Source organism: Ornithorhynchus anatinus, chromosome 4 (assembly GCF_004115215.2).
Source record: "Ornithorhynchus anatinus isolate Pmale09 chromosome 4, mOrnAna1.pri.v4, whole genome shotgun sequence".
NCBI classification, from domain to species: domain Eukaryota; kingdom Metazoa; phylum Chordata; class Mammalia; order Monotremata; family Ornithorhynchidae; genus Ornithorhynchus; species Ornithorhynchus anatinus.
Genome location: NC_041731.1, coordinates 82,041,800 through 82,062,069, shown reverse-complemented (window position 1 = coordinate 82,062,069; position 20,270 = coordinate 82,041,800). Strand labels below are relative to the sequence as shown.

At 43.3% G+C, this 20,270-nt stretch overlaps 1 protein-coding gene across 4 annotated transcripts in view; it reads right to left on the bottom strand.

Annotated features, from left to right (window-relative positions):
- Window positions 1–2,264: 2,264 nt before the first annotated feature.
- CAMSAP2 (calmodulin regulated spectrin associated protein family member 2) overlaps window positions 2,265–20,270 on the bottom strand; it is a 140,445-nt gene continuing 122,439 nt past the window's right edge. For 2 of the 4 annotated variants that reach the window (XM_029062208.2, XM_029062211.1), the window contains 6 exons: window positions 18,927–19,063; window positions 13,501–13,721; window positions 10,771–10,870; window positions 9,867–9,982; window positions 6,157–6,275; window positions 2,265–5,369 (listed from right to left, as the gene is read on the bottom strand). In XM_029062208.2, coding sequence (XP_028918041.1) covers window positions 5,079–5,369; window positions 6,157–6,275; window positions 9,867–9,982; window positions 10,771–10,870; window positions 13,501–13,721; window positions 18,927–19,063 — 984 coding nt within the window. In that variant the 3' untranslated portion in view covers window positions 2,265–5,078. The remainder of the gene's footprint in view (window positions 5,370–6,156; window positions 6,276–9,866; window positions 9,983–10,770; window positions 10,871–13,500; window positions 13,722–18,926; window positions 19,064–20,270) is intronic. The other 2 variants (XM_029062209.1, XM_029062212.1) reach the window with 1 other exon arrangement.

Below are 20,270 nucleotides of genomic sequence, written 5' to 3'. Positions count from 1 at the left end.
GTCCGCTGTGTGCCACTTCACTTCTCTGCCTCAGTTCCCTCATCTGTAAAGTGGAGATTAAGACTATGAGCCCCCCGTGGGACGGCCCGATTATCCTGTAGCTACCCCAGCACTTACCACATAGTAGCACAGAGCTTGGCACATAGTAAGCGTTTAACAAACACCATTATTATTATTTATAGGACTAGGTGTGTGACTGAATGACTGGATGAATAAATCCAGCCTTTCAGGAGTGTGATGGAGCAAGATAATAATGCGTGGCTCGGTGGAAAGAGCATGGGCTTTGGAGCCAGAGGTCATGGGTTCGAATCTCGGCTAGGCTACTTGTCAGCTGTATGACTTTGGGCAAGTCGCTTAACTTCTCGGTGCCTCAGTTACCTCATCTGTAAAATGGGGATTAAGACTGTGAGCCCCACATGGGACAACCTGATTCCCCTGTGTCTACCCCAGCGCTTAGAACAGTGCTCGGCACATAGTAAGCGCTTAACAAATACCAACATTATTATTATTAAGTGCTTACTATGTGCACAGCACTATTCTAAGCGCTGGGGTAGATACAGAGTCATCAGGTTGTCCCACGTGAGGCTTACAGTTAATCCCCACTTTACAGATGAGGATGAAGCAGGGGCAGGGACGAAGACAAGAAGCCATGGCAGAGACTGAGCATCTTTGCTGGGATATTTGTAGCGCACGCTGGGGCTGCCTAGCGTGGCTCAGTGGAAAGAGCACGGGCTTTGGAGTCAGGGCTCATGAGTTCGAATCCCAGCTCTGCCACTTGTCGGCTGTGTGACTGTGGGCAAGTCACTTAACTTCTCTGTGCCTCAGTTCCCTCATCTGTAAAATGGGGATGAAGACTGTGAGCCCCACGTGGGACAACCTGATTCCCCTATGCCTACCCCAGCGCCTAGAACAGTGCTCGGCACATAGTAAGCGCTTAACAAATACCAACATTATTATTATTATTATTATTATTTCAATATGTCACCATTGACGAAGCCGTATCCATGCATGACTGAAGGCGGACACACAGTCTGTACCACGCAGGCTATACATGCGCTGGTTTGGAACCTCTCATCCCTAAGTTTCCAAGGGTCCACCTCACCGGTTCCATATCTGTGCAATCCAAATCGTTCGTGATTTTGTAGCGCGCACGCTCTCATGATCCCCCTCCGCTTGTCTTTTCAGACTCAAGTTGTGGCATCTTCATTCAGAAGCTGCTCCGTTCCTCCGGTGATCTGGGTTGCCTCCCTCTATACCTTCTCTGGTTCTATTTCCATCCTCCCTGAGGTCCCAGCGACGAGATCTGCACACAGGATTCTAGGTGTCGATGGACCGTGGTTTATTTAGAGCCCCAAATCATGCTTTTGGTTTCAATTTTTGTCTCCTTCATGACCCCGCTCAACTTCAAATAGAAACCACCTCCCTTCCAGGAAGTCCTCTTGTGTGTGTACAAGTGTCTTTCTTCCCTTCGGCAGGGATTGGAGGCTGGGGGAAATGGGGAGAGTCGAGATGAAGGGAGGATTTCTTCTCACACCTCCTGGGGCGATATTTGTTTTCCTTCAAGGTGGTTCACCTTAGCCGCCAGCTAAGTTTTGGGCATTTTTTTATGGCATCTGTAAAGCACTTTCTATGTGCCAGGCACTAGGGTAGATACTGGCATTGTACTAAGCTAATCGGGTTGGATACATTCCATGGGGCTCACAGCCTTAATCCCCATTTTTCAGATGAGGTAACTGAGGCAGAGAGGAGTGACATGAGTTGTCCAACTTCACTTGAAGTTGGTCTTCCAGTTCAATGGCACAGGGTAATAAGTAAGACACAGCTATATCCACGTACGTGCCCTCGAAGGAAAGCTGAGCTAGGCTCAACTTTTTCATTTCAAAATGAAGGCACAAGTGAGGCAGATGGTTTCCCCAGGAGAAGGTTTTATCTTGTCAGTCCTTAGACGGTTACAACCACAAGAATGAATTCTGGAACAATTTAGTTCCCCCAAGAACAGCAGATGGAAAATTGACATGCTGTTTCAAAAAAAAAAAAAAGTCCGACGGACAAATATTTCAACCGATTCAAGTCAAAGCCAAATCGGGTCATGCTAGGTATTCTTCGATTACCCCATCGATGTTCTTGTGGCAAATTTAAATATTTAAGAGTTAAAACTCAACCTGAAAATACCTGTTAGATAAAGAAAAACTGCACCCTGGTTGATCTGAGCTGGCTTCACCCCCCAAAATCCCGCAAAAAAACACTTTACTAGACACAGAGAATAACCATCTTAGTGCCATGCTTTTATTTAAATGAAAAGGTGGGGTGGTTGGGGAGGGGGGACTACACTGTACCAGGAAATAGCAACATGACAATATTTTACAGCACAGCATCTGGAAAAAAAGGAAAGCAATGCTTCCGAGTGGACAGGTAAGCTTGTACCATACACTGCACATTGCCTAAGAGTGCCTATGATTAAATAACGGAATTTGGCCGCCCGCCAAACGATAAAAATGGTAAGAGTCCCGCTAGGAGGAAAATAACAAAAACAAGGAGGAATCGAAACGTCTTCCATAGCTGTGATGACCTTAAGAATGTGAATGTTTTTCACTGAAATTAAAACAGTTTTGGCAAACTGAATCCAAAGAGTAACAGCTGCAATCATCATAACAACACTAGCCCCGACGGTGAAAGCACCAGAGAATTCGATATGGCCACCAGTAAAACTCTGGCCTTCGTGAAAAGCACTGTTTTTCCTTTTTTTGTGGTGGTGGTGATTTTTTACCTGATTCTCAACTAATGACACACCATAATTACAAAATCTGCAGGCTTAAAAAGGAAATGTATCTTCCTATTCAGTGATTTTTTTTTAACCGCAAACAATAAAATGTTAGCTGCAATATTCAGATTCTACCGTTAAGACACTGCACATACGGTACTTTAACATCGATTGCCAAACTTTTAGTCAAATCCAAACTATCTGAAAGTCATTTTTACGACACGAAGTGACTGGAAGGGATGCCTCCGACGTGTCCGGTAGCTGATTTTTCAACACCGTTTAGTTACATTCTAAAGGTTTACGCAGGGGAAGTATCTGGGGGTGAGTAGATCGAAGGAAATATCCATTTTTAAAAAGAAAATAATAATTAAAAACACTTCTTGACTCTCAATATATTAAGACTTCTTTAAAGGCTACTAACTACTCACCACCTTTCGGACTAGTAGTTTTATTTACCGTGGTTCTCGACTAGCCTTCATTCAGTACGGGATTATTCAATAATAACCATATACTTAATTGTCACGGGAGCTTTCGTCCAACTGGTAGAATGTTCCACCCCCCATCTTTAATATTTTAATATATTATATACACAATATGTCGACGCTTAAAATATAAGGGTTACATATCCTGGTCTCTTACATGCAAACAGTAGGTCACAAATAGTTTTGAGCCACACATACACCTTGCACAGGTATTGGAAAAAATCTGTGAATTTTTTTTTTTACAGTTTTAACAAATATACATAAATATAAGAACATAAATTACAGTAAAATATTGACAGCATTTTGGAGAAAACCTTGATAACGATCCAGACGCACTGACGCCTAAGGCCTTATAATAATTCCAAAAAAGTACGATTCGGGGACATCTCATTCCTATTCATTTCCTTAATGAGTAAATAAGTACATCATGTGAGGCGTTAATTCATCTCTCTAAGCAGTTCATTTGAGAGAAATGTTCAGACTTTAGTTTCTACCCCTCGCAAAAGAGAACAAACTACATATTTCACTTATGGTACAATACTGCCTTTTCTTTTCACTCTTACTGGGGCCGCAAACACTGAAACATAACAGGATCTCTGATCATTCAAGTCTTTTCCTGAGAATGAGTTTCCTCTTACCCCACCCAACTAGCCCTCTTGAATGCCCTGTTAAAGAAACCCAGGGGTCACTCGGCGGAGGTTTCCCGTGTCCACTTCAACTAAAACAGTTCTGCTACTTAAAAAAGGATTTTAAAAGACTACTAAAAGTCCGTGTGAAACCGTCAGAAAGTATTCAGGAAGAAAAAGGCAGCCCTTGGGAATAATGCCGAAAAGTTAGGAACGTGATTTCACTCTGGCTGGAAATGTAACGAAATGACCTTTCGAGGATGGGGCAAGGAGGTCTCCGAAGATTCAAAAGAGTGAAAAACTCTTTTCCCCAATGTCATTTGTTTCTGCTAAACTATACCCGAAACTTGATCTTAAAAGAAAAGCAGACTCATTCTGAGTTGGGCAGAAGTGAGAGAAAACTGACTCTAATACCCCAATGGTTATTACGCTTGTGTGATGGCAAGCAAACCTCTCTCCTAGCAGCTCAAAAAAAGAACTCTTGGTAGTTAATACTTGTGTGCATAATTCATTTATACAGAATTCTCAATACTTAGTGGAATCACTTTTTCAATAAATCAGACATCATTATAATACGAGGACCTTGACAGAACTAAAAATCAGCTTAGTGTTCCTTCAACCCCTCCAAAAAGAGAGGCGTCTACATCCCCTCTTGAGGTGTGATTCACCGTTTCGGTCTCCACATTAACCATCATTAAAATTAATGGGGTTTAGAGGATAAGACTGAAGTTCTGTTAGTGGAGAAAAATCTTAGCAAAGTACTACCCTTGAAGACAAACACGTACGTACGACAATATAAGGCAAAAAGTATAAGAAAAGCACAGAACCCATAACTGCGACCCTATTTTCGACGGTTCTGCCCAACTACTACAGAGGAACGAACATTCGGTGCTTCAGTGGATCAAATCTAATATAGAGCGGATGTACCCTGTATCCTCTGTTAGCACAGGCAGATCTCCAGCCGGGAATCCAAACATCAATGATCAGCCTAACTTTATCACCTACGGAACAATCTTCTCAACTCCAAAATACTAAGATTTACATTCCAGTTGTGCATAAGGACGACAAAGTTTTCCGTCCAGTTTTAAGTAATAAAAGTCTAGTTTGGAGCTAGAAACTTTGTTTTTTTCTACAGGCAGGAAAGATGAAGTGCAAATTCACCACAATGTTCTGAAGTAAATGTTTTTCCCAATACTGTGCCTTCGTCGGTCAAAGTTTTTTCGGAGTTACTGGTCTCTTGGCCTGCCACAAATGACTGTGGATGGTGATGGCGTCGACACTGGCAGACATGGTCTTGGCAGGAATGTGGCTAAACTGCTTCCTGTCCGAGTTGTATTTATAAAGTCCTTCTATCATCTTCTTAGAGATAGATTTGGGGCCTATCCCAGTCAGCTTATTGATTTCTTCCATTTCCGGGCAGTAGGTATATAAAGACCTGAATTGGCAACCTGAATCCCGGAACAGGATTAAGAAGTTGTTGGCATCGGATTTTTCCATTTCCTTTCGAGTAAAAGAGGAAAAAAAAAAGGAGACATGGACTGCGTGAGAATTCTGACAACTTGTACAGGCTGTAAACTCATCATGGGCAGAGAACACTTCTACTAACTTGGTTATATTGTATTCTCCCAGGTGCTTAGTACAGTGCTCTGCACATAGTTAAGTGCTCAATACATACATCTGATTATTTGTACAGCTGGTGTAATTCTTAGCGAGGAATAATAATAATAATAATTGTGGTATCTGTTAAGCACTTACTTTGGGCCAGTCACTGTACTCAGAGCTGGGGTGGATACAAATAAATCAGGTTGGACACGGTACCTGTCTCACATGGGGCTCAGAGTCTTAATCCCCATTTTACAGATTAGGGAACTGAGGCACAGAGAAGTTAAGTGACTTGCCCAAGGGCCCAGAGCAGGGAAGTGGGGAGCCAGGATGAAAACCCAGGTCCTTCTGATTCCCAAGCCCATGAACCATCCACTAGACCACGCTGCTTTCCTAGCAGGTCACTGAGGCACAGAAAAGTTAAGTGACTTGCCCACAGTCATATAGCTGACAAGTGGCAGAGCCGGGATTCGAACCCATGACCTCTGACTCCCAAGCCCATGCTCTTTCCACTGAGCCACGCTTATTCTCAAAAATGTTATATGAGCTGGTCTGCCAACAGTGGCACAAAAGGATGCTATAAATTAAAGCAAGACATTCCATTCTAGAATATTAATTTACTAGTTTTCGTTACTGCTTTATAATCATTTGAAGACTTTTCACTATCACCGGCACACAGACTTACCTCTAATATTTTTTTCTTCTGACCTTCATTTACTTTCCCAGCTAAGCAGCAATGAGCCAAAGCATTCTGTATGATATACTTGTTGGATTTTGCACTGGGTTCTTTGTAGAGCTTTGGGCCTGTAATAAGAAAACAAAACATGAGTCTCACCTCCCTTCAGGATTCTGTAGGAGGCGGCAACCCCAAGTCAAAGGGAGAGTAAAATCACAACTGACGTTTAAATGGCTCGAAGCCTTCTTAGGGTGGTGACACTCAGTTTCAGTGACCTCAACTCAGCATGGAGAAGCAGCGGAGGGGCTGAGTTTGGGTCATTCTCTCTTTTTTTTAGGGAATTTGTTAAGCGCTTGCCGGGGTAGCTAGAAACTAATTAGGTTGGCCACAGTCCATGTCCCACATGGAGCTCACAATCTTCATCTCCATTTCACAAATGAGGTATCTCAGCCCCTGAAAAGTGAAGTGACTTGCCCTAGGTCACAAAGCGGCCACAAAGTGGTGGGTACAGGATTCAAATCCAGGCCCGTGCTCTATCCAGTAGACCATGCATGAGCTTGGGAGTTAGAGGTCATGGGTTCGAATCCCGGCTCTGCCACTTGTCAGCTGTGTGACTGTGAGCAAGTCGCTTCATTCCTCTGTGCCTCAGTGACCTCATCTGTAAAATGGGGATTAAGACTATGAGCCTCACGTGGGACAACCTGATTGCCCTGTATCTACCCCTAGTGCTTAGAACAGTGCTCTGCACATAGTAAGCGCTTAACAAATACCAACATTATTATTATTATTATTATTCCCACTGGCAATTCTTGAGGTTGTTTCTGAAGCAGAAGACAAGCAGTGGAAGCTGACGCTGCCAGCCACTTGAAGTCTCGAATCTTGGGCTGCCCCTAGTTCTAGTACGGAGGGATATTTCTCCCTTTGCTACTGATTCTACTCCAAGCGGGGTCGGGCAAAATCCCAGAAGCACTCTGGTCTCACTCCCCCCCTTTCTGGAATGATCCAATCCATCGATCAATCGATGGTATTTATTGAGCACTTACTATGCGCAGAGCACTGTAATGAGCACTTGGGAGAGTACAACGGAGTTAGCATATATGTCCCCTGCCCGTAATGAGTTTACAGTCTAGAGACTCAAGCGTGGAAGTGGGGGAATAGTCTAAGAAGGTTCAACCCTACCTTATCAGCAGCTTCGGAAATAACCGGGAAAGCAAAGGGCTTGGCTTGCTCTGGTTCTTTAATGATCGACTCCTCTCCATTTGACCTTCCCCTTGCTCTGGGCCAGCTTTATTCTTTCCATACTCCGCCTTCTATCCTCTTCAAACAATCAACGGTATTTATAGAGCACTTACTATGCGCAGAGCACTGTACTGTACTAAGAGGACCAACTAAAATGGAATTAGCAGACCTGATCCCTGCCCATAACGAGCTGAATCCAATGCTTCCTTCACTGCTCTCGCCTATCAAATGATCAATTAATCAATGATATCTATTGAGCCCTTACTGTAGCAAGAGCACTGTGCTAAGTGCTTCGCAGAGTAGGATGCAACAGAGTTGGAAGACGTGATCCCCGCCCACAAGGAGTGTATAATTTAGAGGGGAAAGAGAGAGACAATGACACGGTAAATATTAAATCGTGGACTTGCACATACGTGCTGTGGGACTGAGGATGGGATGAATATCAAGTGCTTACAAGGGAAGCCTTTTGCAGATGGCCTCCTGGACAAGGCCTCCTTCCATATCCATCCCAAAGTGCTACTATGCTGATTCAAATCCTCATCCTACCCCGCCTCCACTACTGCATCGGCCTCCTTGCTGACTTTCCGGCTACATCTTTCCCCACTCAGGTCCTTCTTCACTCTGCTGCCCGGATCATCCTTCCGAAAAAGTTTAGTTCACATCTCCGCACATCCCAATAACCTCCAATGGTTGCCCATCAACCTCCACATAATAGTAATAATAATAATAATAATTGTGGTATTTGTTAAAGGCTTACTAGGTGCTGGGCACTGTACTAAGCACTGGGGTGGATACTAGTAAAGGGGGTTGGATACAATCCCTGTCCCACATGGGGCTCACAGTCTTCATCCTCAGTTTACAGGTGAGGGAACTGAGGCACAGAGAAGTAAAGTGATTTGCCCAAGGTCACACAGCAGACAAGTGGCAGAGTCGGGATTAGAACCTAGGTCCTTCTGACTCCCAGGCCCGCGCTCTATCCACTAGGCCACACTGCAAACAGAAAGTCCTTACCATCGTCTTTATGGCACTCAATCACCTTGCCCCTCCTACCTTACCTCGCCAATTTTCTACTATAACCCAGCCTGCACACTTTGCTCCTCCAATGCCAACCTACTCAATGTACCTCCATCTCATCTATCTCGCCACCGGCCCCTTGTCAACACCTTCCCTCTGGCCTGGAACTCCTTCCCCCTTCATATATGACAGACTACCTTTTACCACCACCTTCAAAGCCCTATTACACTCACATTTCCTCCGAGAGGCCTTTCCCAATTAAGCCCACATTTCCCACACTGCCTTTCCCTTCTGTGTGGCCTAGACACTTGGATTTGTACCCTTTAAGCACTTGAGAGTCACCCCATCCTCAGCCTGAAACACTTATGTACAGATCTAGACTCTGTGCTCTTTTTGGATAGGGAGCACATCTCTAAACTCTGCTGAACTGTACTCTCTCAAATGTTCAGTACAGTGTTATGCACGCAAGAAGCGGTCAATAAATACCATTGATTGGGTGACTGACTGATGATTTTAGGATAGCTCCGTAATGGGGAGAGGGGTGACCTGTCTGATATGAATGGGGAGGGATGGAGGGAGTTCCAAGCCAGAGGGAGGATGTGGGCAGAGCAGTGAGACTGACGAGAAATGGCAGTACTCTCCTCTTTACTGCCCCTCCACAAAACCTCAGGCCACGCCTTCATGCTTCTCCACTTGACTTTCTGAATCTCATAAGTACGCCAGGGCTGGTTTAAGCTTTTATGGGTTGGGAAACTTCACGTATTAAATTAAGGCCATCAGTCCATCTAAATGAAATCTAAAATATGATCCAAGGTTCTGGTCGCCTCCCTTAAATTGCCGATTTTACCCTTGTTAAACTGGGAGGAAGAGTTTGCCAAACAGAAAATTGAGTCCTAGAGACCACCCTCTCCCAAATCAGTAGGGAACCTAATTAGACCATCCCACTTCAGGAAAACAGAATGCCCAAAATAGCCTCTAGAAGGCAGGGCTTGAGTTAGATGACATTTCTCAGGCTCTCATTTGAGTCTGTTTTTCCACAGACCATGGGAAATGTTCTCCTCTCTGCAGAGTTGGAAGAAAGATCTGGCCCTTTAACAAATTTTGCCACCTGAATCCTTGTGGAGATGAAAAAGGAACCCCCTCCTCCCAAACCACCTACTTTCGGAAGGGTGGAAGGGTGGAAGTGGTTGAAAAGGAGCCTCTCACTGTTTCAGGGAGGCAAGCACACTGACATGCCCTGGAGCAATGAGTCATTTTCTCTCTTAAATGAGGTTGACTCACCAAAAACAGAGTAACTGGTTGCTTAACTGAGCTCTGAGTGAATTTTAACCCACTTCCACCCAACGCAGAGGATGAAAATAGGAAAAAGAGGGGAAGCATAGGGGCCGTTTTCTTCCCCGTTACCCCTGCCTCTTTCCATAGGAGTCTTAAACCCAGTGACTTTTCCAAGATCTGCCATCACTGACCTGTGTACTCGGTACCAGAAGCCACTGACGACGTCGTAGAAGCATTTTCCCAGTCTTTTTCGCCATTTCGACTACCGCAGCGACTTGGAGATAAGAATCCTTCTACAGACTCTGACCTAAATTTCAAAAATAGTTTCCCATTTCACACACAACAGAGAATGGCTAATTTCAACTTGAAGTCTTACCCACGTGAAACCGATTTCAGAAACGATCAGTCGAGTAGGAATGAGCTGAGAGCCAAATCAAGGATTAGGATCTTAAAACTCAAAAGACTCGTTTTATGAGCCAGGTTGATTCTTTTGATGTGGGTGTTGTAATTAAAAGAAAATTAAAAGGGAAAAACAGACTATATATTAAGTGTAGATTAAAGAAAGATTTCCCTAGAAAATTCTAGACGTTTTGCAGTTGTTTTACCTAAGAGAATTTTCTTAGGCAAGTTGAGCAGAAAACAAACTGGGTAGTCATTGCAGAACTCTTTCTTTGCAGTTGAATGTTCTTTTCAAGAGACTGGGTGCAAAATATAAAAAAAAAATCAGTAAAATTTAAGACTGGGTTCGGTTATGAGGGCTAGCACGACTCTAGGGCAGTTATCGATGAAAACTGGGCGGTTAGATTTTTCCAAAGAATTTATCCTTAGTCACCCAGAGCTAAATGCCGTCCATGCGGAGTTAGTACACGGAGGCACCAGCAGTTCAAAGGTGGAAAAGGTCTTTGAAGGCTCACAGGATTCAGATATTTTTTAATGAAATCACCTGAAATATTCTAACTAGCAGCTTATTGGCCCTGATACGTCAGAGCAGGATTCTTTGACATTAAAATGTGCAAATTTAATAAGATTTTGTTGAGTCACTGTTACAGGTATCGAGTTATTTCTCAATGACAATTTTAACAGGTGTTGCTTTACCTTGGGGTCCTCTTGCCGGAGTGTACACTGTCATTATCCCCTGTGTTCAGTGATGCCAAGGAAAGGCTAGAGACTGAAAAAACACGATAAATTCGTGACCCTGGACAAAAACAAAGTTGCAGTTTGAAAGAATGCAAATACTAAAGAGTCTGTTCATTAGACAACACCAGCATGAAACCTGGGCTTTGACTTGGGTTTCCTGATCTTGCTGCCGATATTAACATATTCATGCTTGCATGCATATAGCTGTAACTGATAGGAACTAAATGAGGAAGCCAGGTATGAATACGGAAATCCAAATTCTATTAATGAGGTTAATGGTGCCTGGTGGAAAGAGGAGGGAACTGGGAATCCGAAGTGGACTCGAGTCTTAATTCTGTAACTGACCTGTGGTACGATTCTAGACAAGTCCTTTAAACTCTCTGTATCTGCTTGCTCATTAGTTAAAAGGAGCTAAGACACCTGTTTTCCCTTCCTCTTACATTGGGAGTGCTGATCTGATCTGATCATCTCCTATATTCCCCAGCGCTTAGCACACTGCTTAGGCCCACAGTGTCACAAACATCATCATCATCAATTAATTAATGATGGGTATTTATTGAGAGCTTATAGTTCAGAAACATTGCACTAAGTGCTTGGGAGAGTACAATACAACAGAGTTAGTAGATGTGAACCCTGCCCACAGATCGTTTATGGTCTAGAGGGATTATCACTATGATGATAATGATAATAATAATGTTGGTATCTGTTAAGTGCTTACTATGTGCAGAGCACTGTTCTAAGCACTGGGGTAGATACAGGGTAATAAGGTTGTCCCACGTGAGGCTCACAGTTAATCCCCATTTTACAGATGAGGTAACTGAGGCACAGAGAAGTTAAGTGACTTGCCCACAGTCACACAGTTGACAAGTGGCAGAGCTTGGAATCGAACCCATGACCTCTGACTCCCAAGCCCGGGCTCTTTCCACTGAGCCATGCTGCTTCTCTGATGATTCCACAGGGCTACCGTGAACGGTGAATCACGGAACTTTGGCCCCATGGGAAGGATTTCTAGGGCAAGGACAAGATAGAATTGATTTTAAAATCCTTAGATTTACAAGTAGAAATGAGTTAAATTACGTCTTCAGAATCATCATTTGGGAATCTATTCAAAATTAATTCTCTTCAGGCTTTTTAAAAGGCAAAAGAATCTACTGACCAGTGAATCAGATATGGCGAGTCTACAGCTTTCTATAAAGTGTCAATACTCGGAAATCTTGTTGGAAAGTCCCCCAGACATACAACAAACAGAATCAGCAAAGTGTTCATAGAAATGGCTTGGCAAAATACCATTTTTTTAATAAAAAAAAGAAGTAACGCTCGACAAAGACAAGAGAAATTCTTCACTCAGAACCATCTATTGAAGCCACCAAGCAAGGCTGGAGTAGAGAGACCAAATGGGTGAGGCAGTGTTAAGTGTGTGAACTGTTGCTAACTCCATACGGAAAACAGGTAAAAGACTCAGAGGCAACTGACAGGATGGTTAGGAAGGAGCAAGTGACCCAAACTACCTCGTCACAGAGCACCTGGTCTGCACATATTTGCTCCGAGGGACCGTTTGACCAGGGGATATGGCAGGAGGGCGGTTGGGGGAGATTAAGGACCCAGGCATGCTTGGTTTGCCTTCTCCAGGGACTCATTCAAGCCATGCTCATTCACTCATTCATTCAATCATATTTATTAAGCACTTACTGTGTGCAGAGCACTGTACTAAGTGCCTGGGAAAGAACAATACAACAATAAACAGTGACAATCAATCCCTGCCCACAACGAGCTCACAGTCTAGAGTGGGGCAGAGCCTGGTCTATTTAGAAAAGTAGAAAACAAGTAAAAGACAGAGTCCTGCCTTTGAGGGTGACTGACTGAATGCATGAATGAATGAGGGGTTTACAGTCTAATGGGGGAGTCGAGCAGAGATGTACATACAATGGGAGCAGGAAAAGCACTAAAAACGAACAAAGAAATGGAGTATGTAAGATGATAGAAACACAAGTGTTAAGGGAGGCTGTACGTACTTTAACTGCCAAGGCTTTTGAGTTCTCCCTAAATGACATCTTTATTGAAAAGCGAGGAAAATATGTTTTGCTTAGACTACACTATTTTTAGATGGGTGCACAGCTGGCCTTGAGGAATTTTAATCTTTCATTACTTAATTGTGTTTCAGTGCTTCTTGCAGCCGGGGAAGCCGGCCCAGGGCACTGGCCGTAGGGGACGACCTGTAGCCATCCTGACATTCAGCTGGCAATCCACATGGCTCTTACCCCCACTAATGCCTGTGGCAGTGTAGGCAGGGAAACGTGTTCTGTGGAGGCCTACGGAGAATGAAAGCTGACCCGGGGGAGGACGTTCCCGATCAGACTTTCCCCTATCCCGGATCCCTCCCGGAAAGCTGTAATCTGGTTCGTCACTCCTGATTACATAGTGCAGGAAAGGGTTAGTGATTCGAAGTTAAAACTTGGTTGGGTTTAACTTGCACAGTTCAGCTCTTGCCTATATGCATGCATGCATAACATACCTAACTTTAGGTATCTTCGGTTTCTGATTTTGTATTTTCCAATTAAGAAGCATGCGGATTCCAAAACAGAACATCCAATGAGCAGAATATAGAGAATTCAATGCACTGTGGGGTTAGTACCGCAAACCAAGCTGGTGTTCTTGCATGAACAGACTCTTCATTTCATGGGGTGTTACCTGGGGGCCCCTTGATTGGGGTTTTAGGTGACTCAATATGATCTCTGTGAATGGACTTTGGACGCTGTTTTTTTTGTTTGGCTCCATGAGGACGGGGTTTTATCACCGTATCCATGTCTTCCATGAGTTTCAGCTGTTTTCGTCTCATATACTCTTGTCGAATGAACTCCCTACGTGCTTTCTCATCTTCTTTTTTCTGACGTTCCTCTTCCGTCTTACGCCTGAGAAATCATCATGGTTAATTTTAAATTTTGTAGATCTTGGGGAGAAACAAGAATTAACAAAGAGTACACTGTTCTAACAGAAGACAAAGGCCAACACTGGATAACAAAGTGTGCATTTCCACGTGTCCATTTTCAAAGAATGGCTGAAAGAGACCAATCTTGAAAAAATACAAGCCATCATTTGATGAACAGTTCCAATTCCTTTTAAAACACTCTGCCGTCTAAACTCCAAAAAACAATCAGGGAAAACATTATTGTCTAGAAAAGTAAATTAGGTACTGAAGAGCTTGAAATGAACTGCAATGGATCAATAATAATAATAATAATGTTGGTATTTGTTAAGCGCTTACTACGTGCAGAGCACTGTTCTAAGCGCTGGGGGAGATACAGGGTAACCAGGTTGTCCCATGTGAGGCTCACAGTCTTCATCCCCATTTTACAGATGAGGTCACTAAGGCACCGAGAAGTGAAGTGACTTGCCCAAGGTGACACAGCTGACAGGTGGCAGAGCCGGTATTAGAACCTACGACCTCTGACTCCTAAGCCCAGGATCTTTCCAGTGAGCCACGATCAATAAGTAGTATTTATTGTCCCCCACCAATGTGTGCGACTGAGTATTCTATTAGTATTTGGGAGAGTACAATCAATTAAGAAACCCAATCCATATTATCAAGGAGTTTACAGTCTAGCTAGGGAGGCAGATACTAAAATAAATTTCAAGTCGTAACTGCTGTCATCTACCGCCCCCTTAGCCCCACCTCCAACTCTCTGAATCCCTTTGATCCTTTTCTCACATTCCTTCTTTCTTTCTCCACCCCTGCACTGATCCTCGGGGACTTCACTATTCAGTTGTATTTATTGAGTGCTTACTGTAGCCAAGGACATTTACACTGCCCATTTCCACTCACTCCTAAACTCCACTGACCTATTGCTACAATCCCACCTCCCTCAGTCACTAACTTGACTACATACCTGATTTCTCATCTCTAGCCAAAGGACAATCTCTTAACTGTAAACTCATTGTGGGCAGGGAATGTGTCTGTGGTTACACTGTACTCTTCCAAGTGCTTAGTACAGTGCTCTGCACATAGTAAGCACTCACTAAATATGACTGAATTGAATTGAATCTCTAACCTCCCCACCCCTAAAATTCCTCTTTCTGTCCACAATCTCCTCATCTGCTTCTCTCCCACACACCTCTCTCCGCAAAACGGAGAAGCGGTGTGGCCTAGTGGCTGGAACATGGGCCTGGGAGTCAGAAGGACTTGGGTTCTAATCCCAGCTCGGCCACTTGTCTGCTGTGTGACCTTGGGCAAGACATTTCTCTGTGAAACAGTTATTCATATGTAAAATGGGGATTAAGGCTGTGAGCCCCATGTGGGACATGGTCTGTGTCCATCTGATTGCTTTGTACCTACTCTGATACTTAGAACAGTGCACAAGGTAAATGCCTTTAAAAACAAAACACAAAAAAAACCCCAAAACCCTACGACATCAACAAAAAACTGTCCAGAGACTTCAGAGCTCTCAATCCCTTCCAATTTTCCAAAGTCATCATGCCCCATTTGATCTCAATACCCAACCTAACTGCTCTTGACGGACAATTCCACACCCTCAACTCTGCTTTTCCACTGATCAATTCCCTCGCTCCCTTGAACTTCCATCAGTCTCGTACCACCAATAGGCAGCCTTGGATCACCTCCACGGTCCGCCTCCTGTTGGGCTTGAGCGACAGACGATTCAGATACCAGGCTGACCTCATCCATCTCAAACTCTTCAATTCCTAACCTCTCCTCCACCCAGCAACAATGTCACTCATTCAATTGTATTTATTGAGTTTTTACTGTGAGCGGAGGACTGTATTAAGTATTTAGGAGAGTACAATATAATAGAGTTAATAATAATGTTGGTATTTGTTAAATGCTTAGACTGTAAGTCTGTCATTGGGCAGGGATTGTCTCTGTTGCCGAATTGTATATTTCAAGCGCTTAGTACAGTACTCTGCACATAGTAAGCACTCAAAAAAATACTACTGAATGAATATGTGCTGAGCACAGTTCTAAGCGCTGGGGTAGATACAAGGTTATCAGGTTGTCCCTTGTGAGGCTCACAGTCACAATCCCCATTTTACAGATGAAGTAACTGAGGCACCGAATGACTTGCCCAAAGTCACACAGCTGACAGTGGCAGAGCCGGGATTAGAACCCATGACCCCTGACTCCTAAGCCCGTGTTCTTTCCACTGAGCCACGTTGCTTCTTCAATGCTCCCTACCCTCAAGAAGCTTTCGGTCTGGAGGACTGTAATACTCTCACACATCAAATCTTACTGGTTCTACCTTCATAGAATTGCTAAAACCTGCTCTTTCTCTAATCCAAATTGCAACTATGCAGATCCAAGCATTTATAATATCCTATCTTGGCATCAACCTCCTCGCCAATCACCCTGCCTCCTTTCTCTCTCCACTCCCATCAATCAGTCCATTCTTCACTTTGCTGCCCAGATCATTTTTTTTTAAAAAGGTTCAACCCTCATCACCCCACTCAAGAATCTCCAGTGGCTGCACATCCACCTCTGCATCAAACAGAAACTCCTTACTATTGGCTTGAAAACACTGAAACTCCTCATCCCCTCCTACCATATCTCAATGATTTAACTTCCTCCTTAAGCCGCCTGTCCATAAGCCTCCCCGATCTCCTCCCTCTAATGTTTCCACCTATTTCTTCGGGAAAAGAATCAACAGGTGTGATTGGTCTAAAATTTCCACTGTACCTCTCCAATCCCACCATCCTCCTGCCCCCTCTTCAATTATCTCATCCTTTCCAGCAGTATCTCAAGAGGAGATCTCCTGTCTTCTTCCACCAGTGCCTCTGACCCATCCCTTCACACCTTATTAAAACACTAGTCCCCTGGCGTCTTCTCTCCCTGACCGCCATCTTCAAACTCTCACGTTCCAAAGGCTCCTTCCCCACTGCTTTCAAATACACCCACGTACCTTCTATCCTAAAATACCTTTCCATGTCCCCAATGCATCTTCCAGTTATTGCCCCATCTCCCTGATATCATTCTTTCCAAATCCCTCAAATGAGTTGTTTTAACCTATTGCTTTCACTTCCTCTCCTCTGGTTCGCTCCATGGAAACTGCCCAAAGGCCACTAAATGGACTCCTCCTTGTCCATTGTAATGGTCTCTACTCCATCCTAATTCTCCTTTATCTCCCAGCCGCCCTGGCCCCTGTGGACCAACTCCTTCTCTTGGAAGCATTAGTTAGCCTTGGCTTCACTAACACTGCCCTCTACTCTTTCTCTTCCTACCTCTCTGGCCATTTCTTCTCAGCCTCTTTAGTAAGTACCTCTCTGTCTCCTGCCCCCTAACTGAGGAGGTCCCTCAGGGTTCGGTTCTGGGTCCCCTTATAATCTCCATCTACACCACTCCCTTGGAGACCTCGCTCACTCTTATGGCTTTAACTACCATCCCTATGAGAATGTTTCTCAAATTCATCTTTCCAGTCCTGATCTCTCTACTTCTCTGTAGTCTTGCATTTCCTCATACCTTCGGGATATCTCTACTTGGACGTCTCACAGACATCTTTCAATTAACATATCTGAAACCACAATTCCTTAGCTTTCCACCCAAACCCTGCCTTCCTTCTGACTTTCCCATCACTGTAGCCAATACCACCACCTTCCCTGTCTCACAAGCCCAAAACGTTGATACTATCCTCAACTCTTCTTTCTGGTCCAACACCCATAGTCAGTGTGACCAAATCCTGTTGATTCTACCTTCACAGCATCTCTAGAATCTTTTTCTCTCTACTCTCCATCTGAACTGCTACTATGTTGACCTAAGCTTCATCACATTCTACCTTGACTATTGCTCTCCATCCAAACCAGTACTACACTAATCCACACATTTATCATATCCCACCCTGATTACTGCATCAGCCTCCTCATGGTCCTCTCTGCCTCTTCTCTCTCCTCTCTCCCTACTGTTAGCTCCTTGTGGATAGGGAAGTCTACCAACTCTTTTCTATTATGCTCTTCCACACACTTACAACAGTGCTCTGCACATCCAATAAATACCACTGATGGTTTCATTCTGCTGCCCAAATCATTTTTCTAAACAAATAGTCAGTTCACATCTGCTTACTCAGCAAAAACTTCCAGTGGTTGCCCAGCCATCACTGCATCAAAAAGAAACTCCTAACCTTTGGCTTTAAGGTACTCAAACAGCTCTCCCCTTCCTACCTTACCTCAGTCACCTCTGATTACAACTGAAACCACACACTTTGCTCAAAAGCCAAGCTACTTTCTGTTTCTTGATCTTGTCTTTCTTGCTGCTGACCTCTTCCATCATCCTTCTGGTCTGGAATGACCACCTTCATATCTGACAGATTACTATTCTCCCCATCGTCAAAGCCCTACTTTAATCACATCTCCAAGCCTTCTCTAAGCCCTCATTTCCCCTATTTACCTTCCATTCTTTTTTTTTTAATGTTATTTAAGTGCTTACGATGTGCCAACACTGTACTAAACACTGGTGTAGATCCGAGTCAATCACGTTGGACACAGTTCCTGTTCCACATAGGGCTCACGGCTTTAATCCCTGTTTTACAGATGAGGTAACTGAGGCACAGAGAAGTGAAGTGACTTGCCCAAGGTCACAGAGCAGATAAGTGGTGGAACCAGGATTAGAATCTAGGTCCTCTGAATCTCAAGCCTGTGCTCTTTCTATTAGGCGACGGCTTAGTCCTTTAAGCACTTGATATTATTCACCTTACTCCAAGCTTCAAAGCACTAACGAACATATGCCTATCTGTAATTTACACAATTCCCCTATATATATAATTTATTTTAATGTCTTTCTACCCATCTAGACTGTAATCTTCTTGTAGGCAGGGAACATGTCTACCAACTCCAATGTAAGGTACTCTTCCGAGTACTTAGCACAGTGTTCTGCACGGAGTAAGCACTCAATATCACTGACTGACCGACTTAAGTAGGAGGAACTAAAATAAAGAGTGTGAAAACAGGGAATAAGTGGTGATGGTGTCGGGGGAGTGGGGAATTTGAACAAATACTTGGGTGACATGGATGTGCTGGAGTGACTGTTGGGGAAAACATAAAATGTTTACCTACATATAAACACTTTTACACAGTTCTTTTGGGCTCAGGGTATAACAAACCCAAGCAGTTAACTTTACCTTGTCTCTTCCTTTTTGTGTTCTAATTCTGCTTCCTGTTGCTGCTTTCGAAGAAGTGTCTCCCTTTCCCTCCTCAATCGTTTTTCCAGGAGAGCTGCTCGTTTCATTGCCATGTCATCCTCGGCTTTTTGATCATCCTAAAAAATACAAAAATTGAGTAGGGATTCGATTCTGAGGGTTCCATGCTTTATGGGACTTATCCTTGCAACTGAGAAACCTGAAATATCCCAACCTCCTCATCTCCCACAATGTCATTTTCACAGAAATATAGAATATAATTTCACTTAAACCAATAAAGTGCTGAAATAAAGCAGTAAAGTTCATAAAAATGGGGTAGTGTATCTTAATAAACGGAAACGTACTTTAAGTATTCCATTTGTGAATACGATGGAAACAGTGAACAAGGTGAAAAATTCAATTCAATATTTTTTGGTCACAACTGACGTAATTTTAGCACAGTGCTGCCAATAATATTTATTTTTGAGCTGGAGAATCCAAAAGTATTATATGATGTGAACATTTTTCTACCTTTGGAAAAACTTGGGTTATTGACTTGAGTTTTCCAGTGGCCTGGGCCATTCCATAAAATCATACTGCATATTGTGTCTTCTCCTCTTGTAAAAATATCAATTTGTCCCAAAGAGTACTGGCTCTGTTGGAACTAATCATTGTTATCTAAATATTTTCTGAGAATCTACTGAATTTGAAGCTCTACATCAACTTTAGGGTGAGACGAAATTCGGCCCTATTTGTTCACCTTTAATTTCTAAGAGATTAGCCCTTTTCACCTTTTCAGCAGGACAAGTCTCTCAACTTTGTGATCAGATCTTCAGTGATTAATTAGGATAGCCACACACTTTAGAAGAGCCCAGATTATTACATTATGTAACCCAGGTTTATGTAATTCAGGTTTACCTAGAAGACCCTAACCAATAACTGGCAAGCCAACTCAGATTCCTCTAGCTAAGGTTGTATGTAAGTGGGAAGGCTCATAAACTGTCTCCAAAATATTCCTCGATGATTCACAGAGAATCCATTATGTTTGAAAAAAAGCAGTAATGCCTTATTATATTGGGTTTCTTTCACTGTGAGCTGGCTGGCACTATGGATGCTTAAGAGAAAAATAGGGTATTATCTAAATGTCTCTTAAATCTCAGTCAACATGCAATGAAGAATTCATTAAAATTGTACTATCCGTGAATCTCATCAATATTTTTACCATGGATATTCTTTATATTGTATAATATAAATGACATTCATTTTAATGCCTGTCTCCCCCTCTAGACTGTAAGTTTGTTATGGGCAGGGAACAGGTCTGCTTATTCTGTTGTATTGTACTCTCCC